Source organism: Malaclemys terrapin, chromosome 21 (assembly GCF_027887155.1).
Source record: "Malaclemys terrapin pileata isolate rMalTer1 chromosome 21, rMalTer1.hap1, whole genome shotgun sequence".
Classification (NCBI taxonomy): domain Eukaryota; kingdom Metazoa; phylum Chordata; order Testudines; family Emydidae; genus Malaclemys; species Malaclemys terrapin.
Window position 1 is genome coordinate 1,296,808 of NC_071525.1, and position 24,125 is coordinate 1,320,932.

General features: G+C 44.9%; 2 protein-coding genes across 2 annotated transcripts in view; one reads left to right on the forward strand and one right to left on the reverse strand.

Annotated features, from left to right (window-relative positions):
• Window positions 1-20,724, forward strand: part of NUP210L (nucleoporin 210 like) — a 43,798-nt gene extending 23,074 nt beyond the window's left edge. Inside the window, exons 21-40 of the mRNA XM_054010592.1 lie at window positions 265-393; window positions 1,641-1,768; window positions 2,733-2,865; window positions 3,493-3,555; window positions 4,070-4,249; window positions 4,926-5,006; window positions 6,316-6,447; window positions 7,068-7,226; window positions 8,708-8,799; window positions 10,113-10,287; window positions 10,952-11,127; window positions 11,566-11,786; window positions 13,735-13,871; window positions 14,395-14,521; window positions 15,227-15,376; window positions 15,673-15,923; window positions 17,487-17,691; window positions 18,508-18,612; window positions 20,184-20,258; window positions 20,357-20,724. Of these exons, the coding sequence (XP_053866567.1) occupies window positions 265-393; window positions 1,641-1,768; window positions 2,733-2,865; window positions 3,493-3,555; window positions 4,070-4,249; window positions 4,926-5,006; window positions 6,316-6,447; window positions 7,068-7,226; window positions 8,708-8,799; window positions 10,113-10,287; window positions 10,952-11,127; window positions 11,566-11,786; window positions 13,735-13,871; window positions 14,395-14,521; window positions 15,227-15,376; window positions 15,673-15,923; window positions 17,487-17,691; window positions 18,508-18,612; window positions 20,184-20,258; window positions 20,357-20,475 (2,838 nt within the window). The 3' untranslated portion in view covers window positions 20,476-20,724. The remainder of the gene's footprint in view (window positions 1-264; window positions 394-1,640; window positions 1,769-2,732; window positions 2,866-3,492; window positions 3,556-4,069; window positions 4,250-4,925; window positions 5,007-6,315; window positions 6,448-7,067; window positions 7,227-8,707; window positions 8,800-10,112; window positions 10,288-10,951; window positions 11,128-11,565; window positions 11,787-13,734; window positions 13,872-14,394; window positions 14,522-15,226; window positions 15,377-15,672; window positions 15,924-17,486; window positions 17,692-18,507; window positions 18,613-20,183; window positions 20,259-20,356) is intronic.
• Window positions 20,725-21,821: 1,097 nt separating this feature from the next.
• RPS27 (ribosomal protein S27) lies at window positions 21,822-24,125 on the reverse strand. The gene is made up of 4 exons (XM_054010590.1): window positions 24,016-24,125; window positions 23,654-23,762; window positions 22,840-22,950; window positions 21,822-22,067 (listed from the first exon to the last, which is right to left on the reverse strand). The coding sequence occupies exons 1-4, from the start codon at window positions 24,019-24,021 to the stop codon at window positions 22,039-22,041; spliced, it is 255 nt and encodes an 84-aa protein (XP_053866565.1). The 5' UTR covers window positions 24,022-24,125; the 3' UTR covers window positions 21,822-22,038.

The window sequence follows — 24,125 nt, forward strand, 5'->3', positions numbered from 1 at the left end:
CCATGAGTTGAGACATTTAAAACTAGACTGGACACAGTGCTCTAGGAACTGTGCTATAGGAACAGTCCTGTGATGGCTTCTGGTTGACCCTAACAGAGCTTTTCCCTCTTTTGTTTACATGGTTGTTTGAACAATGACTTTTCAGCAGAATGCCAAACTTGGTCACTTTTACAAGTTAGCTTTAGCTTTTTGGTGACAGAGATGCAAATGAAATCGGTATCCACTGCAGATAGTATGGCTAATACCTCCTCACTTTCCTTGTAGATCATTCCTTTGCATCCTGGATCTCTAACCCTGGAGGTCTACGATCTCTGTCTGGCATTTCTGGGACCAGCTACAGTCTATATACATGTGTCTGATATGCACGAGTTGGAGGTGGATCTCATTGACAAGGTGAGACAATCTCAGGGAAACTCCAATGTCTGTAAAAAACCTAGCCTGCTGGGATGTGATATTTTTTTGTTTGTTCTTATTTCCGTTCACACGTTTGTTTGTTTGTTTTTGTTTGTTTGTTTTTGCATTGTATTGAGCCATCTCTGAAGTAATTTTCCTTTCAAAAGATATTTGTTTTATTTTCACACTGTTAGAGAAATCTGTATGAACGTATCTTTTTAAATACAAGAGACATCGTCAGTGTGGCAGCCTTTCATCTAGGCATCCAAGAACAGGATTCTTGTCTGTTCCAATATGCTGTTGGCTCCCAAGGACAAAGTATGTGACTGCACAACATGCATTCATCATCCTGAAGAAACGCATCTCTCTCTAGGTTGCTTAGTAACGAAGATAGACTCTTAACTATGGTGGGTGGTAGTTTTGAGAGTTTGAGGCTTCAAAAATATGAGAGTTACACGTTGGTTCTATAAGTCTTACGATTCTTTCTTCAAATCTTGTGGGGCAGAGATATTTCACATGAGCCACATAGCTGGGCTTGGTGCACTTGGTGCAAGATTTGTCCACAGGACTGCAAGAAAAAACACAACTTCTCTTCAATACTTGGTTAGACGCTACCCACTCCTGCCCTAGTATATACTCTTCTCTTCTTCCCTGGGGGAGTAAGCAACTTCTTCTGGAACTGAGCTGCAAGGGGTTTATGTTGAAGATTGAATGCATGTCTTAGCTAGGTGATAAACCATGAGATCTTGCATCCACTTCAGAGGTTTGTTTTTGGCAGTAAATCATACTGCTGTAGAAGGACCAGGCCAGTCTTTTGGGTTTTTTTTTTTCTTTTCACATTTTATTAATGTGAAATCTTAATTTACCTGGGTTAAAAAATGTATTTAAGGCCATTCAGTGTCCCAACAATAGTGTCACTCGCTACACAATGAGAGACCCAGTGTGAATCCCTGTCTCATACTGTAGGGGCTGCCATACATTCTGGCAGCCCCACAGCAGCTCTTAGAAGAGATGAGCCTCTAATTTTAACAGCAACAATTCTCTATTTCTGATGAAGAAGTGACACTGAAAGAAGAGGGAGCCTGCCTGCATCCTCTTGAATGTCCTGCCTATGTGAGTATCTCTCTGCAGGTAGGAAGGAGAACTTAAGAGACGTAAGGTGGGTGGTGTCCCTTTGCAGCCCATCCAAGGTTAGGCATAGGTACAGAGACCGCGCCAAAAATGGTAAAAGTGCTCTTTTTACCTAGATCGAGATTGGCAAATCTGTCCTAGTCAGCGTGCGAGTCCTCGGTTTTCATCGACATCCATTCAGGAGTAAATATTTCAAGTACATGAAGCTCAAACTGCAGGCAGCATCTGCTATTGTTACACTTTTGTGAGTACTACAGTAGGCATCCTGGTGCATTTCCACTGCAAATAGCAGCTGAGAATATCCATCCTCTACTGCAAAATAGAACTGATTACTACAGAGCAAAACCCAGCACCCTCCCTATCCATCCCCTGACTAAAGGAGTGTTGTGGTGACTAGATGTCCAAACTCCTTCATTCTATCTCCAGTCATGTCACTGTCCCAGCGTGCGTGGTCTTGAGAAAGTCACTTCACCTCCCCATGTCTGAGGTTTAATCTTCTGTAAAGTGGGGATAATACATACATACCTCATAGGCTAGGTCGCCAGGCTTAATTCATATTTGTAAACCTCTCAGTGTAGCTCCTCAATGAAAAGCGATGCAGTAGGCAAAGTGTTATCTCCATTCCCATCACTTGGTTTTCTACACTGCCACGGAATCCCCTTGCCACAGAAAAATATAGCTGTGTAGTAAATATGTTTACATTGTTTATTTCTGGCATGGTTAGTCCATAAATGTATAGCTCTTTTGATTGAAATAGCTTGGAATCCCTTTATTATCTTAATACTGTGCTGCTTGCTTACTGTGGAGGCAGATGAAAATATATGTACTTACTTACAAATATCTTAGTATTCAGCAATGATGTCAGGGAAAATGGATTATATAACTTAAACCTTGCCACAGCAGGACAAAAATGTTGTGTGCATGAGGAAAGAGACATTGATTTCCCTGGAAAATATAGATTCCAGAGCATTAACATGATTGAATACAGCCACAGACATTCTCATAACTATCACAGATTGTGAATTATGCCACTCAGAGCTTTGTGGAACATAAGTCTAAGACTGTGGTGGCTGTCTAGAAACACAAACCTCGGTATTAGAGACTCATTTTAAACTCATCCACTAGTTTAAAGGCATTTTCTGTCCCCAGCATTATATGATTTTAATGCAAGCTGGGAAACGTGAAATAACTGTTAAGTATCTTTGTAGGCTAATGGAGGAAGTGGGTGAATACTCTGAAGTCTATGTACTCCGAGCTGTCGCAATAGGCCAGACAACTTTGGTGGCAACAGCCTGGGACAAGATGGGAAGAAAATTCACTTCTGCTCCTCGGAAGGTTGAAGTAAGAACGCTCACCATTTGTGCCTGCCTACCTTCAGATGTTTCTCTCTTGGTGTAGAATCATTTCCTTCAAAATGCAGTGAAAAAAACACTTGGATAATGTTGGCCTGAAAAGCTTGGAGTTTAGATGGGTTTGACAGTCATAAAAGAATGGAAAGGTCTTATAGGAAATCACAGATTTCCTGGTAAGGGCAACTTGCTGCTATTTGTATATTTTACCAAATTATCCCATTTTCCTTGTAAAAATCTGTGTAGTCCTGATGTTAATAAAACAGAGGGTGTTTGCTAACTGGGAGTCCCATTCTCTGTTACAGAGATCTCAAAAGGATGTGGCATAATCAGTTTAGAGAAATGCACATGTGATTCATTTTTTATGCTGTAGCAAAGAATTCAGATACTGAGCTACCATCAATCTCGTTGGTCTCTAAACTATAGGTAATTTTAGCTCTTGTGAGGTTTTTTGTTGGCAGCGGAGGTAGAATTTCTGTGGCACTTCAAGACTAAGTGCAGACTGGCCTGGTGCCATGTAGTGCACCACTAAGCAAGGAGTATTTTTAATATTAACGGTTTGTCTTTTAAAAAGAAATCCTGCAGCAGAAAAGTTTCTCCCTCCTTTTCCCTTTGCCAGGTCTTTCCTCCGTTCAAACTCCTCCCAGAGGAAATGACCCTCATTCCACACAACATGAGGCAGGTGAGCTTTAAAGTCTATTAGTTCTTCCAGAGACAAATGAGACTTACCCAATCCCCTTTTCCTCTTTCTTTCTTCCTTCCTGCCTTTCCCTCCCTCCCCCTGCCATATTAAAAGAGTAAAAAATGTCTGATAGAACAGGTGGTAAAGGCTCTATATCCTATTACTAGTCCTATTTCTATTTCCTACTATGCTATCTCTTCCCCACTCTTTCCTAAGCAGTAGAAGTCAAAATTACATCAGGTATGTTTGGCCTTCTCTTCCCCGCCCTCTCAGACTCTCAGCTCCAGATCATTTCCAGGCTAGCTTCTCCTGTTTCTTTAAATGTATTTGCACTGTGCGGTGTATCTGACGCACTCACTTGAGAAGCCGGGAAAGAGACACTGCGTCGTTTGTTTCCAATATGTGATACGCTTTCTGTTTGTGGACAAGGAAAAGCGCAGATTTGGCACATGGTTCAGTTGAGTATACCTCATTTTCTGAGGCTACAGTTTCCTCTTGTTTAAATATATTGCAGGTGATGTCAGAAGGTGGCCCACAGCCACAGTCCATCATTCACTTCTCTATCAGTAACCAGACTGTGGCTGTAGTTAACAGGCTGGGCCAGGTGATGGCTAAGGCAGTTGGAACAGCCATAATACAGGGTACCATTCAGGCGGTCAGTGAAGACACAGGAAAAGTAATAGTTTTCTCAAAGGTATCTTCCTGTCTTGTTTTGTAATTCCTTATTTGTTTCTCTGATTTATTTCCCTTGCACTGGCCTCTGCTGAGGAAGCACATCTGCAGGTGGGCTTGGGCATCTCAGTGGAACTGATCCTGAAATCCTTGGTTGGACAAGACCCCATGCTATATGCATGATGTGCCTAGACAGAAGTAAAGGTTACTGTAGGTGCATTGTTCTTTGGTTTTATATTTGAAATGAGAGATCAGGCCTTTGCCTGTTGGAGGGAGAAATGATTGACTAAGTGGCATCAGCTCCTACATCTCTGTGTTTCTTGCTTTTTTTGCACCCTCAGTGGGAAGTGCATTGTTGAAACAAAATAGATGTTTAATTCACGGGAGAAAGCAACGGGGCATCAAATAGCTCTATGCCAACCAGAAACTTTCCCTGCTTGGCTAGCAAATAAGCTGCTGCAGCCTCTATGTTGGTGGCCATAGTGCCATGTTTGCTTAATGTTTTTCAGGGACTGTCACTTGTACAGTTCTGCTAACCTTTGGGACTGCATGCAAATCTAGTTCTCCTTTAAAGCTACCAGCTGAGCCCCTACCCAGCCTACACACTGTTTATTTTGAATGTAGGTCCCCAGTCTCCTTCCTCAGATTGTCCGTTTTACTCATAAATCTCAAAGCATGTTATTTGTCTTATATTGCAGGGTCAAGTGGAATTGGAAGTAGTTCAGCTGAGAGCAGTAAGAATTCATGCACCTGCCACTAGGCTTATAACCGCCACCAAGGTTAGTTCTGTAGCTATTATCGGAAACCACGGTGACCTACAAGTAGTGACCGACTTTCTAGCTCTATCTGGAGTTATAAATCCAAGCAGTGCTGAAAATCCTGAGATAGGGTTTACTAAAGTGATGTAGTAACTGAAAACGGACTTCTTTAGTCATCTAGGCCAGTAACTTCCAACCTTCTCAAGCAAATGGCACCAATTTACCAAATGGAGACTTTAGCTGACTCCTGTTCTACTGTGTATGCTCAAACCTGGATTGCTCCAAACCCCATTCTCACAGTGATAAGCAACCTAAGTCCTACCGTGGGTTAGAGCTCTGTGTTCCACTGAATGGGAGCTGGAAAATGACAGTGCACTAAGGCCCAGCAGAGACATAGCATTAAAGTGGAGAGAGGGAGCCTGGAATATCAGTCACAAATGCCTCAAGAAACCGTTCTAGTGGAGCATCATGCATCTAGTCCACTGTTGTAAGATAGTTTCTGAAACTTTCTCATACTTGGAATTTAGAAGGGCTCTCAAATGCTTTGTGTCTATAAGTGAGAAGGAAGTTCTGTGCAGGACAGCATGGAATGTACACTGAAAAGGTGAACTGCTTGGCTGCTGCCGAAGATCTGTGTATCTCCAGGTAGAATATGCTTGCTCTACTTGCATACACAGCTCCTCCCATCAGTCCAGGGAGTGGGGGACTGAGTTTGGGTCTTCTGCACACTAGTATATGCCACTGTAGGAAGGGGTTGTGATATTTTCTCTAGGGCCAGGCATTTAGCAAGGTTGTTTGTATGTTTTACAGTAATGTTAAGGGACTTCGGAGAATATGCTATTGGTAACACATTCATGACACATAATACAAACGCTAACTATTTTTGAAGAGTTTACAATTCATTTCTTGTATCACCATGCTGGTAACTCCTCATAGTCTGTGTCCTATTTATTTCTTTGTCTGCTGTTCATAAGAACGGCCATACTGGGTCAGACCAGTGGTCCATGTAGCCCAGTGTTCCAGCAGTGGCTGGTTCCAAATGTTTCAGAGGGAATGAACAGAACAGGGCATTTATTGAATTATTGTGTTATGTGAAGGGGTAAATAACACTTCCCTAGTCACTTTCTCCAGCCCAGCCATGATTTTATAGACCTCTGTCGTACCTCCCCCCTTAGTCGGCTCTTTTCTAAGCTAAACAGTCCCCGTTTTTTTACTCTCTCCTCGTATGGAAGCTGTTCCCTACAGAATTACACTTAGATGTCCAAACTGTAGTGTAGGAAACATCAGCAGTACCCTGAGTTCCCATGGTGACCGTATTTTTACTTTGCAGATGCCTGTTTATGTCATGGGGCTGACCAGCACTCTGACTCCATTTTCCTTTGGTAATGCCAACCCAGGGCTGATATTCCATTGGTCAATGAGTAAACGGGATGTTCTGGACCTTCTCCCCCGACACTCAGAGGTACGGAGCTGTCCACACGAACGCAATTAAAGCCCACTGCATGGCAGGTGGTGGCTAAAGGCATCAGGGGATAAGGCAAGCGGCATTAGAGTTCCTTGCTGGGCAGATTAGCACTGCTTTGCAGACCATATGGCTTGAGTGCCAGCATCCCTGCCACCCCAAGTGACCTCCCCTTCCTCCTCCTAGTCCTTCCTCGAAACCGACCAAGCCTTTCACAAAGTCTTCTACACAAGCCTTTGAACAGCGACCTCTGCAGTGACTTTGCCTTAAACTTCCTTATACTGTGTCTGCTGTGTGCATGTTTCAGACTGTGAACTCCTCGGGGCAGAGACTGTCTTTAGCAGGCTCCTTGTTCAAGCAGAGCCAGCTGGAGCTGCACTGAGCAGGATGTTGAACTTTGTATATCTTGAGAGGAACAGTACTAGGCTCTTGAGGGAGTTGCTCATTAACCATTCTATCTAGAATAGCATCTCTCATCATAAAGAAGAAAATGCAAGGGAAAAATGACCTCTTGAACCCCACATATGGCATCGTTCTGCATTTTTCCTTTACTATAAATGAACGGTTGATCAGAAAGGCCTGAGCAACCTGTAATGACAACCCTACCATCTCTCTGTCAGGTTTCCCTGCAGGTTGTACCTGAGAATAACTTTGCTATGGTTGTACATACTAAGGCGGCTGGGAGAACCAGTATTAAAGTGACAGTGCAATGTCTGAATGTATCCACTGGTCAGTTTGAAGGAAACATGGCTGAACTTTCAGATGAAGTACAAATATTGGTAAGTTTCCCCTGGTCACTCCAAATGGGATCTCTTACTTTCATGGGAAGAGGTAGAAGACAGGATTTCATATCTGAAGCAAGGAGGAAAACGGAAACGAAGCCTAGGCAAGATACGAAGTCAGGCTGGCAGGTGTGTCATGGATAGGCTTACGCTGTGGGCTGTGCATGGACAGGTGCATCACAAAAGATGTATTGTGGTCACAGTGTACACAGAGATGTGTAAACCCTTCTCTGCATGTCTCTGTATTCCTTGCTAACTGATACTCCTGCTGCCCATGGGGTGAATATAGATTGTGTAAAAAGAACAGGAGTACTTGTGGCATCTTAGAGACTAACAAATTTATTAGAGCATAAGCTTTCGTGGGCTGCTGCCCACTTCTTCGGATGCATAGCTTATGCTCTAATAAATTTGTTAGTCTCTAAGGTGCCACAAGTACTCCTGTTCTTTTTGAGGATACAGACTAACCCGGCTGCTACTCTGAAACCTATAGATTGTGTGTAACTCCAGCCCCCCCAGCTGCAGTGTTGTTTCAGCTGCAAAGCAAGGGAGAGTTCTGTTAATGAGCTGGCCTGTCCACATTAAATGTCCAACCCACGCTTTTGATATGGATTTTGTGGATTTTCATTTAGATTTGCCTCTTGAAGCCTTTGGAATAGAAATCCTCACCCCCTGCACAGCGGCAGTTTCAGTGACTGCTGTCGAGCCTGGAGCCAAACAGTCTTGGCATTTTCAGAATAAAAGCAAATATCAGCCAGTAAGCAGGAGAAAGTTCCTCATTTCCATGCAATTTGAAGAGCTTTAACCGTACAGCTCCCATAACAGCCGCTGGAAATGCATGCTGAATGCTTAGTTGTTTCTTTCAGAACTTTCTTACTATGTTTTGTATATTCCTTGTGTGAAAAGATTCCCAACAATACAAGTGCTTTTCTCTGCTGGTGAGCACTGTGCATTGCTATCCAGGCAGTCATTATCATTTCCACCCCCATGTTGAGGGGCTTTCTTCTGGTTTCTTATTGACCAGCCTACATGGAAACATAGGATTTGTCATCCTGGATCATGTTATTGGTCAATTGACTTTTTGTATTCTGTCTTTGGCAGTGACTCAGACCTGATGCTCTAGGAGTAAGAAGGGAGGGAAAAAATCCATATGTTCCAGTCCTGTTGTTCTCTACCGTACATATGGATGGTGGTGGATTCTGTCGGACAGCAATCAGCTTGTATTCGCAAACTTAAAAAATGTGTTAATCCCTACTATGTCACGTATAAAGTTATGGATAGAAAATTATCCAATCTCTACGTTTTAGTCACAACGTCTAATCTCTGATCCCCTGTGGGAAGGAGTTCCACAGGATGATCACATGCTATGTGAAAAAGCATTTTCTTTCATTGGTTGGTTCTAAAAGTACCTGCTATTTAATTTAACCCAGATGTATTTTTCTGAATTTCTCTTTATAAAATGATTTGTTCTGTTCCTACAGGTGTTCGATAAGCTTCTACTTTTCTCTCCTGAGTGCCCTGCAGAGCAGATTCTGATGTCCACAAACTCACAGCTCAAGCTGTATACAAACAGGTAAACAAAGAAAAGACATTCCATTCTGAACCCAGGAAATATAGGAGAGAGAAACAGTTTACAGCAGGGGTGTGCACAACCTATGTCCCGTGGGTCATATGTGACCCACCAGAGCATTTCATAAAGCCCGTAGCCTGCTTCAACACAAAATACCAACAGCTGATTCATTAGCGTTTTGGCATCATGTTTACATCATTTAGTTTACACAGTTGTGTAAATAGACAATACTGGACATAGGTTACGTCTATCTAAATACGTACGAAACAACCTGAACTTAAAAGATAAATCGATACAGGTGACATTAAAAACATAGAATGTCAGGGTTGGAAGGGACCTCAGGAGGTCATCTAGTTCAACCCCCAAAATATGTAGAATCTGTTTGGCCCACACAAGGTTTATGTGGCCCTCCTGTGTAATAAGGTTGGGCACCACCAGTTTACAGCACATGTTCTTCCTTTCAATCCAGGGAGCTGTCCGTCTCTCTGCATTGCAGTCAACTTTTTATCTTCTTTCCAAGAGCTGCACCGATTTGCAGAATTCTGTTGCATGGGAGACCACTTTTGGGCATGCTCTGTCTCTGAAATTGCCTGAACATTAGTCTTTAAAGCCATACCTTGTGCATATTAAATGAAACTCAAGCCTTGCACAGAAGGGCTGAAGTGAAATGTAAGTGTTCCACGGCCGCGTGCTATCCCCCAGCGCACGGATGAATTTTATCCACTGAGGATTGAGACCAGGCTGAGCTCTGCCCTCAGTGCAAGAAATGAACTGTTGGATAACTGCAAATGCTTGTCTCTGGGGTGGTAGTTTTTGTGGTTCTTAGATTATGCACACTCCCAGAAATGTTCTTTTCTGTTGGGAATATAATATGCACTTTTCTGAGGGGTATCCTCTGATACCCTACCACCCTCAAATGTGCAACATATCTGAATGACCCTGAGCAGAGCAGGGTCTGACCATCTGGAGAATATTGTGCCTTCCTCCTACTCTCAGTCTCTCAGCATAGGGAATGAGATGGAGTTTGGGGCCCAAACTCTGATCTCTTGTGAATGAACAGGTGGTGCTGTCACTGAACCACTGGCTTAGCACTTTCATGCCTCATTTAAATAATAATAAAATACATTAAGCTGTGAACTGGAAGAGCTTGGAGGCACACTATCCTGGGGGAGTTTTGAAACTGCTGGATACATGGCTTGTCTGAGAAAAGCCCTTCTTGCTGAGTTTTCTCATAGCTTCACTGCCCTCCATTTAGACCCAAATTTTCAGCCTGGTAGAGTGTAACCGAGGGTTTGTTCACTCTGTTTTTGACCTAGGGATGGGGCAGCGCTTGTGAGCTCTCAAATCCTGCAGTGTTTCCCCAACTCTTCTGTCATTGAGGAGCATGGCCAGGGGCTCCTGAGAGCAGGAACTGTAACAGGCACTGCAGTGCTAGAAGTAACTTCTCTAGAACTCTTTGGAGTCAACCAGACAGTCATAACTGGGGTCCGGGTAAGACATTTGCCAGTACTGTTGCAAGTAAAGGAAATAGCACCCGCCTCTGATTTTTTCAAATCAGTAAAACCTGCTGATGCTGAGAGATCACGTACTATTCATTGTATCAGGATCAGTGTCTCGGAGGGGCGAGTAAGGTCCCCTGGTTTGTGATCTCCAGGGTTCCGCCTCCGCTCTGCCTCTGACTCAAAGTGTGACCTTGGAGGCCAGTCACATCACTTCTTTGAGCCTTAATTTACCCATCTGTAAAATGGGGGATGATAATGTGTGGTGAGGTTTCATGTTTGTAAATCACCCCATTGTGTGAAAGGCCCCAAAGTGCAAAGTATCTTTATCTGTTACTTCATTTTTTACAGCTTAAAATAAGGGCTAAGAAACAGTGCTGCTGATCTCACCATAAATATATTGTATGCTTTTTAATTGATTCATGTGCTATTGATAATTTAAGGGCAATCTTAAATGCTTTGAGTGATGGGAGACCAAGCAAAACCTAGGTGCTGCAGGAAGAGATATCGATGGTTCAGTAGGTGGTGCTCTTCCTTCTGAAGTAGTTGTGTACCCTTGTACACTTGTACACAATAAGTGAGTCTGTTTCAGTGGGAAAGACATACATTTAATGTATTTTTTTAAAGTGAACCAAAGGAAGCATTGTCTCTTACAGGTGGCTCCAGTGTCATACCTGAGGATAAGTACCAGTCCCCAGCTCTACACCATTAGCAGCACATCTCTGATGGCATTTCCTCTGGGGATGGCTCTTACTCTCACAGTCCAGTTCTATGACAATATTGGGGAAAAATTCCATGCCCAGAACACCCAGCTTTACCTGGCTTTGAACAGGTACAGTCCTGAGGAGGTTGGCACATAGCTGACTAGGGTAACTAAAACTCACAGGTAAAATTTTAGCATTACAAGTGGTGGGATAGGTGAAAGGTCCTGTACTTCAGGGCTAAATAGGGTGACCAGATGAGAGGAAGAAAATATTGGGGGACATGGGAGGAGAGGGGGGTTTGCCGGCGGAGCAAAAACAAAATCTGGCGGAGCGAAATATTGGGACAAACACCTACAAATCGGGATGGTCCTGATTTTATCAGGACGTCTGGTTACCCTAGGGCTAAAGCAGAATTGAAGGGAACTCTTCAGAAGTGAAAAGCTGGTTCACGTACTCACTGGGCTATGTTAGCCGTGGGGTTTTTATACTTGAAATATGCTGCTTATCTCTTCTGGGCATCCGAAGCTCTGCTGGTTTTCTTTTGACTGGGGCTTGTTTGCTTTCAGAGATGACCTGCTGCTAATCAGACCTGGGAATAAGAATTACACCTACATCGCTCAAGCTGTGAACAGAGGAGTGACGCTGTTGGGAATCTGGGATGAGAAGCACCCAGGCATGGCTGATTATATCCACATGCCTGTGGAGCATGTCATTGAGCCAGACCTCTCAAAGCCCATTGCAGTAGGAGATGTGATCTGTTTCAGCACTCCCCTTGTAAACCAAGAAGGTTTGTGTTTTGTTTTTCTGCTCCTGGTGTGTTGTAGTCTCTATCTATTGTGGTGTTAACTTGACCTGTTCCGGTCACCATGTTAGATCTCACAAGCTAAGCAGAGCTAGGCAGCCCATACTTGAATGAGAGACCACTAAGGGACAATGGAGCGGTGCTGGGGATTTAATAGGGGACCATCTTCCCCAGAATCGGAACTGAACTGGTCTCCCAGCATGGCGTTAGGGTTCCCTGCGCAGCTGAAGGTATTGACTTGAAGGCAACATAAAACTGTGGCTGTGGGAGGGGTGTTCACTCCAGTGTCCTGGCCAAATTCTAATCAAGACACATTCCACTTTCATTAAGTCGTCCAATTTCAAGTTGGTACGGCTTCTAATTTCTCCATTAACTCTGTGACAGACAGGATAAGGGCCAGTGTAAAATGCGTAACTGCTTAGCGATGGGAGTTTGAATGCTTACTGGCATCAAGGAGTTAATATTGGACATATTAAAATGCTCTCAGCTTTAGCTTGCCATACCAGGAAGAGCTGTGTAGCTTATTTTGGCATCCAGGAGTAAGAAGGAGATGAAGCATGTTGCACGGCTCTGGCTCCGGCTCCACTGCACGTGTGGAAAGCGGTGTTGGCATGACTTCTGCACTAGGTTCGTTTCTGGGATTGAGCACAAAGGGAGCTCTGTTGGGTCTGGTGGAAATCCTGTTCCTACAAGAGCCTAGCTTAATGCAGTGAAGCGCTGCCAGTGGCAATTCCTGGCTAGCCCAGAACCAGAAAGTGTCAGCTTTAGTGGGTCCTCAAAAGAGAGTATCTGCTTCTTACCGTCAAAGGACAAGGGACCTGATTCTCCTTACACCTACATTGGCTTTGTTACGGATTTACACCAGTACAAGTAAAAGGAGTATCAGGCCTATCTCCTCCCTTCTCCAGTGCTCTAGGACAGTGGTTCTCAACCAGGGGTCCAGGGCTCCCTGGGGGGCCATGAGCAGGATTCAGGGGGTCTGCCAAGCATTAGACTCGCTAGGGCCCTTGGCAGAAGGCTGAGGCCCCAGCACCCGGGGCTGAAGCCAAAGCCTGAGCAGCTTAGCTTCATGGGGGGCCCCTGTGGCATGGGGCCCTGGGCAATTGTCCTGCTTGCTACGCCCTAATGCCGGCCCTGGCTTTTAGATGCAGAAAACTAGTTGTTATGCCACAGGTGGGCCATAGAGTTTTTGTTGGGGGGGGAGGTCGGGGAGGGAGAAGACTCAGAAAGAAAAAGATTAAGAACCGCTGCTCTAGGATTCAAGTGTGGGCTCAACCTTGCTGTCCCTGACCTTGAGTGTTTTGCATCCTTTCATTCCAGGGCTGCTATTTTCCGCTTTTTTCCCTCACTCACCGGTGGGGCACTTCACAGCCATCCAAGAGGGCAGGCTGCACAGGGGCTACTGACGGGTGTTCTTTATACAAAGGATTCACTCAATACATAATAGTCAGTGCTTCTGCAGCTCCAGTTTTATTACTGTCTTCTCATCACGGCCCAGTAAATTAGGCTTTGACAGTGTCTTAGGAACACAAGGTAACCAGAGAGCATTGCCAGGAATGCCAAACCCTTTCCTGCATCCTATAAAACCTCATCTGAGCATTCTCTTGACTCAGTGACCCTAAAAATTAACCTGCAGCCTTATGGTTCTATTTTATTCACGTAAATATGATTTACAGTCTGCCTTTGCAATCAAGCAGACAGTTAGCTCAGTGTATTCCACTGGGTGGGGGGCATTTGTGTAGTGTGACTATTTGAAAGGTTCACTTTGAGCTCTAAAAATACAAGATCTGTGAGTGTAGCCTACACCGTATGAACTCTGTGAACGTGCTATAGGGGAAGTGACGTCTGAAACCTATTCCCAGCACAGTCAGTGATTCCTTTCATGAAGTGGAGACTGACCAGAGGAATCTGGTTTATGACTTGGCCTTTATAGGTGAACCTGGGCTGTGGCAAGTCTCCCCCACGGGCATTCTTGAGACAGACCCTTTGAGTGGAGCGGCATTTGTGAAGAATGCTGGGACAGCTACAATCTTCCATGACATCCCAGGGATAGTGAAAACATACCGAGAGGTATTTATTGCTACACTCTTCTATAGGAGAGACCAGCTTACTACAGCTTGTGCCAAGGAAATTCTTCCCATAAATTACTTGTATGCTGCACCCATGGCAGCTAGTCTGTATTTACCCTGGAATCCTTTTGTTTATAAGAATGCACAGCCCGTACTTAGAAACTCAAAGCAGCACTATTGGCTGAAGACTCTGTTATGGTGCTGCAAAACCAGAGTTTTTACTGTAACTTGACATGGGATAATTTGCAAACCTGGATTCAGTTGCTCGTTAGGAAAAACAGTCCTGTAAGCAAGTGAATGGGGTCTTTAAAAAGAAGACACTAAGAGCTTGATTCTTTTACACCACTCTGACAGTGTAAGGGGGACTGAGTGTGAATGACAGTCTGGTCCCCAAGGTAATAACATTGCTTGGTTCTGGAGAATGTTCAGTAGCAGAAAAATAGTTACAGCAATAAAACTCCCCACTGTCCATATGAACACACCAGTCTTTCGAACACAGATTTATGCCCAGATTTATGTTTTAGGTAGTTGTCAATGGGTCATCAAGATTAAGCCTCCACCTTGGTCCCAAAAGCTACCTGACCAATACTCCTAACTCTTCTGAAGTCTGGGTTTTCGTTGCCACAGGCAGGGCAGGAACAAGCCTCAGAGGTAAGACCTATTACTGCTGGCTTCTTCTAAATTCCTCCAGCTTGGCCTAAACTACTGAACTGCTGCAGGTAATGGGGTGGTTCGGTTCTAGTGTTTGTTCCATGGGAGAGCAAATGTGTGTCTTCTGTAGGTGCCCTCATATTTGAGAGAAACTGAGTTGCAGGTAAAAAGCAATTTATAAACTGGTCCTCTAGCACTTTATTCAAAGTCAGTATAAACTATGCAGGCTTTATAACCCTAAAATGTGATGAAATTACAGCTCAACCTTTGTAACTGCTAGACTACAGATTACTGGTACATCCTATGTGTCCTTCCAAGAATATCAAAATTAGGGATATTTTCTCATGTAAAATAGGAAATTCTTTTAATGTATGCCTTGTCTAGACAAGGCCTATTCTTATGCTGTCAATAAAAACTTCAGTTTCCAAGCCCTAGGTTTTAAGTAAGAAAAACATGTTGTCTGTTTCAAACTCAGCTTTGTACTTTGCCATTGAAATGATTGTAGGTGTCAGTGACCTACTGGGAAAGAATCTTCTGTCTGGGAAGTGTAGGTTGGATGGAAATGATAGACTGGCCTCTCAGCTGATCTAGCCACCAGAGAAAGCTTCACCACCTGGGCTTGATAGAAAGATCCATTGTGATAATGCTACTCTGAAACCTGTGATAATACTAGCTCATTCATTCTTCCCGTTCTCTTTCTTCTAGGCCCATGCAGCCCTAGTCAGGTTTATGCAATCACTAATCTGCTTCGCCCAGAGTCTCACCTTCTATGTCAAGTTGAGTTCAGCAGCACTGTGCTGGATATTCCAGCAAGTAAAGTCTTTCATGTCCGGTCACACTTCAGTATTGAAAAAGGTAGGCACGCCAGCCCCTTTCAAGGGAAAGGGCCAGGGATTTGGGGGGATTTTTCATTTTTGATTTTTTTTTTCTTCCCTCAAAATTCCCATTTCTCCACCGGATTGAGAACATGGTGTTGTTTCACAAACATTGTTTCTGCTGACTTGTTAGCATTGGGTAAGAATATGCATAGTGAATTCTCCTTTCCCCTCACTGTTTGTAGTTTTCCGGTGATAGATAGCTTATGTATTAAAAACAATCAAACACAAGACCTCTGAATGTTTATTCTTTGGTTTTCCCCATCTTGAATTTAGGTCTCTATGCCTGCATAATCACTGCTAAACTCCAGTCTGATGAAGTCCTGCTGGCTTTGAGTTTTGCTGAGGTCTCTGTAGATGTGATGGTCTGTCTCTTCAGTGAACAAAGCAAGGATGGAATGCAAAGAATCCTGGTTCCCTTCCTCCCCGCATTTTACCTCAACCAGTCTGAATTGGTTTTTAGCAGCAAACAACTAAATGGCAAGATCAGAGTGCTGGGAGCTGAGAAAGTGTTAGAAAAGCTGGAGGTACATAAAAAGCTCTCTGCCCCTCCATTCCTGGGGCATACACATACCTTTCTTCCTTCTGTTTAGGATGTATCTGTAGGGAAAGTCTGATCCCGATACTGTAGGTGCGGTCTGAGCAGTCCCTTGTGGGAGATTCTTCAAGAAATGATTGAGTTACTTCTGTGTTTGGAAACACTGTAAAAAAAACACCACTAATTGAGCACTTCCCCTCTTTTATGTCAGGAGGGGGGAAAATGGTGGGCAGGTAGACCAGGGAGAACCTAAGTTACAGTAACCCCACTGCTAGGCAGGCCATTTGTCCAGTTTCCAACTGGACAATCCTCTTTTGGGGTGGTTTGTCGCCTGTCTGATACTGAAAGAAAACTGGATGAAGAGCTCGCCACTCTGCCCCCACTGGAGTGACCACACACACACACACACACACACACACACACACACACACACACACACACACACACACACACACACACACACACACACACACACACACACACACACACACACACACACACACACACACACACACACACACACACACACACACACACACACACACACACACACACACACACACACTCTCCCTCTCCCTCTCCCTCTCCCTCTCCCTCCCTCTCTCTGCGAAGTCACCCCCGCCAGGGCAGGGTGGTGCAGTCTTCAAGATGGCACCTGCCATGCCGCATAACTTCGTGTGCACTGTGTCTGCAAGGTCATGCCAGCAGGCCCAGGACGTTTCTGGAAGTATCAGCACATCCAGTATTCTGCTACCCACTGCAAATGATGGTAATTACAAGAATACTTATCATCACTACTACATTGTTGTAAATAACCTCGCTATTAAGTGTGTAATATTTAGGGCCTTACCAAATTCACGGCCATGAAAAAAACGTCACGGACCGTGAAATCTGGTCTCTCTTGTGTGCTTTTACCTTATACTATACAGATTTCACAAGGGAGACCATTTCTCAAATTGGGGTCCTGGCCCAAAAGGGAGTTGCAAGAGGGTCACAAGATTATTTTAAGGAGGTCGCGGTATTGCCGTCCTTACTACTGTGCTACCTTCAGATCTGGGTGGCCGGAGAGCGGTGGTTGTTGGCTGGGCACTCAGCTCTGAAGGCAGCGCCCCACCAGCAGCAGTGCAGAAGTAAGGGTGGCAATACCATACTGTGCCATCCTTACTTCTGTGCTGCTGCTGGCAGCGGCTCTGCCTTCAGAGCTGGGATCCTGGCCAGCAGTTGCCGCTCTCCAGCTGCCCATCTCTGATGGCAGTTGCCGCCGCCAGCAGCACAGAAGTAAGGGTAGCAGTACCACAACCCCCCCCCCCCCACAATAATCTTGTGACCCCCCCCCACAACTTCTTTTTGGGTCAGGACCCCTACAATTACAACACCGTGACATTTCAGCTTTAAATAGCTGAAATCATGAAAATTATGATTTAAAAAATCCTATGACCATGAAATTGACCAAAATGGACCATGAATTTGGCAGAACCCTAGGACTATACAGAACTGGCTTGTACTGGTTTTGTTTACCTTTTCAATAACTGCTTTTTGTCTGTTTTCAAAGGTCCACCCCAACTCTCCTGTGATAATAGTGAGGCAGCCTGAACATTCACCCAACATGCCTGGACTTGTCTCCTACCCAGTTAGTGTGGTCAATCTCACATCTCTCCACCAGATGGCAGCCCCCATCTTTATCAATGTCTCTTGTATTCTCACAGGCCAAAGAGTTACCATAACTGTGAGAGTTCTGGCAGGGCAGCCTCTGTTTAGTAAGTATCAGCTGGTCTTGTTTGCATGAGAAGATGCAATAGTGCCATCAAAGCGGTGTGCTAGTTACTGGATCCTCATTCTTTACCATTCCATTCTGCTTTCCTGTTACAAGAAAGTGAAACAAGCGTCTACCTTACTGTGTCTAGGGCTGAACCTGTGTGGTATCTTAACTCTCATTGACCTTAGTGGAAGTTAAGTACCCAACACCATCCAGCATTGGTCCTTCTGAATGCTAACTCCATAATGAGGGGGCCCTCTTTTGTTCATTTCACAGTGAAGACTCTGGGATCACAAGGAAGAGGCTTACTCCCTAGGTGTGAACAGCTGAACTTGATGCGGGTGGGAAGAGGCATTGTAGGGAGCTGCAGGTTAAGAATGATGCAAAGCGGTTTCCATCTGATTGTAGTTAGTAATCTACATGACATGAGTTGGTGGTCTGGGTCTATGTCCTAGTGAACAGAGGGGAGTCTCCGATAGAATCGGGAGACTGAATTGCCCTTAGTCCATGGGGTGGGTCCCTCCAAGTTCTAGTGAGGCACTTTGACGGGGCCTGAGCCACGAAACTTTCACTGCACCTGTTTGTGCTGCAGCTGGTCTAGGGAGAGAACTTCATTCCTTAAGGCTCCAGCACCAAATTCCCATGGAAAGGGTTAATGATTTTGAAACTGCTTATGTCATATTTCTTTTCAGTTAGTTCTTGCAACAAAGCTGCAGAGTGGTTTGATGCATGTTTCCACAGTGTCATTTATTACAGAAATGAGGAGTCTGCCTATACGCAAGACTAAATCTTACCTCCTTTTTCTGGAAAATGTTAGGTCCGTGCAGTGAAGCAGGAATTGTCCAACAGCTTATGGGCTCTTACCAGATCCTTCTCTTCACCCTCTTTGCTGTTCTAGCAGCGACAGCTGTAATCTTTCTCAGTAAGTGAAAACAGAGAGGGTTGCAGGTAAACAGGCAGCTTTACCTGTGTGTTCATTCAGTCGTTGGATACAAGCATGTGGATGTTACACTGTGTGTGTATTTTGAAAAGTGCAATACTCTTTTGAGTGTGTTTGAAAATTACAAGCCCCTGGATTAAAAAAAACAAAACAAACCTGTACCCACCACAACCAACCACATTTCAGACCATGTCCTGAAATAGAATACATCTAGCACACAAAGGTTTAACCCCCAAAAGATCATCCTGGTGTCTGTCCTATTTCTGTAATGCCTTTCAAGAACCTGTATACATACTACTGGACAGGGATGCAGCCACCTTTCATGTAGACACCAACTAGTATCCACCAATAAGGAAAGGGCATTTGGGCCAGTAAGAAAGATAGATATGTAGGTAAGTACCCTACCATCTTTAATGACCATATAAAGCAGACAGGCCCTCAGTTTATAAAATCTCAGGAGGAGGGAAAAACCCACCACCCATCATAAATGTCATGTAACTTAGTAAATCTGCCTCTGAAGGATAACAGGCTGACTGGGACATGTTGTATACATCAGCAGTGCCAGGCCCCTATTGGTCATATTAAACTGTCATCCTGGTATGAAAAATCACCTTAGGCAAACTTTAAGGGAAAAAAAGCAATGTAGGTTCTTTGCACTGGGATATACATGGAGCCTTTCACTGCTAAAGCTTGATGCTTCTACTCTAAACCTGAAATAAACCAAGTTAGGAGCAGGCGCGGTGGCCTACATGAAATGAGTCCAGTTCCTAAAGAATTTGCTTCCCTCCATGGACAAGCCAAATTCCTCTCTTCTCTAGACATGTTCATTCTGGAGCAGGGCCGAGGTATAGTGGCAAAGGGCAGTGTGGTGGAAACTTGCCCTGTCACTATTGGATAGAGAAGATTATTGGCTCCAACAGGGGTACCTTTTAAGCACTACTGATTTAACCTTTAATAGATGTTTATTTATACTTATGATGGTATCTAAATAGTGCAACATTTGTCAGTTTCACCTGTTGATTTTGGTACTCTGTGCCTCACAATTCTGATTTATCAGATTTTCCCAACAGTGCCAAAATGCACATTCTCTTCCCCCTTCACACACCTGCATAAATGGTAGGGAGAAGACTCGTAATAGGGTTTTGACCCACACAAGCTGTGAAAATGTGTTTTGTGGGAATATCTTATTTGCCAGTTTGGCCTTTAGACAAAGTTGCATTCGCTTAGTTAAACTTGTGGAAAAACTCATGCTTATGTTTGCATGGCTTAGTGCACTGTCTTAAACCCATACTAATTGACAAGCTTAACAGCACATCTCTCTGTAGAACACTCAGAGTTAAAGCAAATCAGTAAGTGTAATGTCAACACAGAAATTAGAATCTCATTCAGGAATAGTGGCTTTAGTTCCTTGTATAATCCTTATGACTTCAAAATGGCCATGCAGCTTTGTGGTGGTTTAAATCACACCTTAAACTGCTGTTAACTGTGTACACAAACCTTTAGCACAATGAGACTATACCTTCATACCTGTTCCACTGCTGTTATTTTTGCAGCATACAATGCCTTTCTGACCAGAGTACAGACTGTACCTATTGTGTATGTTCCTACCTCAGCTACACCTCAGACAGGTAAGCTGGGATTCTTTTTGAAACTTGTGTAATGAACTGTATATAATTTGTTGGAACAGTTGTATACAAAAGTCAGTAGCAAACATCACTTGCTTAAGATAGGACATCCTCTCACCCTGTTTGCTCTTTCCCAAACTCACTTCTCTGGAGGCAGAATAGCCAGCCTGGAAAAGCGAATTTGAATTCCCCTAGCAGAGATCAGGTACTGTTGTTGTAGCTGTGTTAGTCCTAGGATATGGAGAGAAGATGGGGGAGGTAATCTTTTGTTGGTGACAAGAACAGAAGTTGATCCAATAAAAGATATTATCTCCCCCACCTTGTCTCAGGTACAGGAAAGGGCTTGAAGTTTTAGGAACTGTTTTCTATAAATTGCAAGGTTAGATGGCAGCAGCTGTCTAAGTAAAACCCTGTCCTTTTTGTTCCTGTGTCCTAGGGATATCCAAGCAGTCTGGTATTTCTGACTAACTTTTTCCCTCCCACACTTAGGGTATTCATATCCTCCTGTTGGTACTCAACAACACAATGGAAGAAACAGGACACAGCTATGGCTTTGGAGTGTACGGAGAAGGCATGTTTGAAAGAAGTACCTATTTGTACAACAATAAATGTCTAGTGAAGTGTGATGTTAGGTGTAGTTCCAGCTCCTGTAACTGGAAGTCACAGCACCTTCTTGGTTCTCTAGAACAGTCTGACTCTATAGACTCTTCAGGCCACACTGATGGGTACCGGACAGGTGCCCCACTATCATGTTGCCAAAGACACAATAGAGTTTGTGCCATTCTACTTTAAATGATCAGTGTGGTAGATCCTGCAACAAGAAAACTCCCTCATGATTTGGGCCAGAATAAAGTCCAGAAGCCACCCAGCAGTTTGACTTTTAAACCTTTTTCAGGCAGAGGTCATAGAGTCCAGTCCCCTGCCCGCATGCCAGGACCAAATACTGTCTACACCATCCCTGATAGACATTTATCTAACCTACTCTTAAATATCTCCAGAGATGGAGATTCCACAACCTCACTAGGCAATTTGTTCCAGTGTTTAACCACCCTGACAGTTAGGAACTTTTTCCTAATGTCCAACCTAGACCTCCCTTGCTGCAGTTTAAACCCATAGCCTCTAAGGATAGAACAAGAAGCAAAGGTGAACAAGTTTTCTCCCTCCTCCTTATGACACCCTTTTAAATACCTGTATGATACAGCAGGCTTCTTGTGCCTGCCTGCAGAGGCAGCGTATCAGGTCAGAGCACTGAGAGGGTAACAAGGTACTTTACTGGGGTTTGAGGAATATTTGGGAGTCATTTGCAAAAGCCTGTGGATTCCCAGTGGTTGAACCTTCCATTTTAAGAGTGGTCAGATTATGCTGACGTCTCAGGAGAGGGAGGGATGAGAAAATAACTAGTTTCCCTCCAGGGTGAACAGGGACTCACTGCATATCCATATTCTTTCCCTGCTGAGTCTCGTCATAGCACCTGTTGCTATGTGTGTGTTCACTCCTGTTGAACAGTTTTGCTCATATCACCCAAAAGAGCACTATGCGAGTATCAAGTTAAGCAACAGACTAAGCTGTATTTTATCCAAAATTTATTGACAGTCAGATGGGTGAGGCTACAGGGACAGTATGAAAGTCATGTTCTCCCCTCACATTCTAGAGACGTCTTTAAAGCCTTCTGTTCACATCTTGACACTTAATGTTGCTCCGTGGCTGAATCCCATGCTCTTGAACCATCTGTATTTGTGCTGCCAACTGCGCAGGTAGTCCCACCCATCTCAGACACTTTCGTTTAGTGCTGCTTTCGTCTGAAGGAGCATCCTAGATAAGGAAAGAACAGTAAGTAATCCCAAGCACGTTACCAGCCTGTGTGGGGGATGGTTGGGTCGTTTACCCCTTTGACTATCTTAAATAGTGAATTGTGCCCAGTCCGCAGGAGGGTACCAGTACCACAAGGCCTCTAGGGGTTGTGAGGGAGGCGGACCTTATTCTCATAGCTCAACAAGGACTCAGCCACTGGGAGAGAGTCTGAAATCCTCAGGTATCAACAGCTCCAAAATCCATTCAGTCAGATCCATCATTATAGAAGTAAAACTGAAGCAGAGCCAACAGAACATGGAACTAGCACAATAGTCCCGGTGTGGCTCGTAACCATGAAGGCCAACAGCTGGTAAGTATATCCCCTGTGGCCCTCTGAGGAACACCAGTACATAGCCATCCATCCTAAGCATTCTTCAAGAATCCCCAAGGCTTCTAGTCATTCTGTCCTGCCAACTGCTCTAGGAGACTAATTGTCGCTGGTCACTTAAGAGGCGTTTCATTATACTTCGCAAACCCACTCCCTGCAAGCACTTCAGGCACATGTTGGACAATCTTAGACTCTTCTGAAGTGCCACTCAAGGTAAAAGTCTGGAGATGGGGTATTCTAACTCAGGGTGTACAATGCATTAAGAACCAAGATATACATTCCCTGCCCTGAGGAAACTATAGTTCAAGTAAGCCAAGAGCAAGACAAAACAGGTGAGGGGGTTATGATGACACAGTAAAACAATGTAGTAGCTGGCTGGGTTCTCAAGTACAAGTTGCTGTTTACCTTCTGTAAGCCTTGCCTTTCCTCCAGTGGGCTGGCACAGCACCGTTGAGCAGCCAACACACAGAACTACAGTTTGAGCATGGCTGAATACAGTGGTGATTTTATAGCAACCTGAAAGAAAGCACAAGTTTGAGAGGAGCATATTTCTCTACAAAGGAGCTGGGGCAGGGTTATTTCTACTGCTGGAGCAATGACAAAGCGGGCATATTATTGGAGAAATGTTTTGACATTTTCAGCAGGCAAGTGAAACTTTAATCTGCTGGAGAAAGAGAAGAGGGCTAAGGGCGACAGTGAAAAACGTTCAAACAGTTGTGCATTGCTCTGGCCATAATGGGGATTTAAAGGGTTCTCAAAAGCAAACGTTTTAAGCTTGCATGTTACAGGTAGTTACAGCAGACTGCAGGGTCTAGTCCAACAGTAGTCTATTTTTATCAAGGTCCAAATTTCTTGGTCAAAGTATAATCAAGGTCCAGACTCCAGAGAAAATGTTAAAAAGGTAAGATTCCAGGATCCCTTCAGAAGCACCTGGCGGTCTGGATTTGGCCTGCAGCCCACCAGTCTATCCCCGGCCCAGCTCTATCGAGGTAAGCAGTCCTTACAAGTCTGTAAGATTTCCAGAGTAGGACAACTTCAACCACCACCCAGTCTCACATGCTCAGGGTCAGTGTTGACCACAGGGGCTACCAAGGTACCTTCGGCCTCCTGCCTGGGGAGCGAAGCGGGACTGCTCACAGCCGGGGGGCAGCCTGGGGCCATGCGCCCAAGGGCTGCCCCACTCCGGCTGTAGGTCCCGCCTGGGGGGCCAGGGCCTCACCTGGACACTTCACATCCATGAAATAGGAGTTCGGACTCTGGACCAGACGCTTCTTCTTGTGTTTCCGCTTCTCCTCCTCGGGGGAGGGATGCAGCAGGTCTTTCGCCAGCTGCAAGCCAAGCACAGCGGGTCAGGCCGGCTGGGGGGGGCAGCCCCCCCCAGAGGGGCGCCCCCCAGCCGCCGCCATCTTGGTCCCTCCTTCCCCCCCTCCCCGGCCGCCATCTCCCCGCTCCGGGCCCAGCTCCCGCTACCCCCGCCCCCGCCGGACCCCGCCCCCGCTGGCAGAGCCCGGCCCCGGCCGGCGGAGGGGGACGCTCCCGCTCCCGGGCCCGGCCCCCCGCGGGCCGCTCGGCCGCACTCACAGGCATGTTCGCGTGGAGACAGCCGCGGCCGAAAAGGAGCTAGACCGGAAACCGGGGCCGCTATATCCGCTCCGGGGTTCCCCACACGGGCGGAAGTGAGCGCTTGGCAC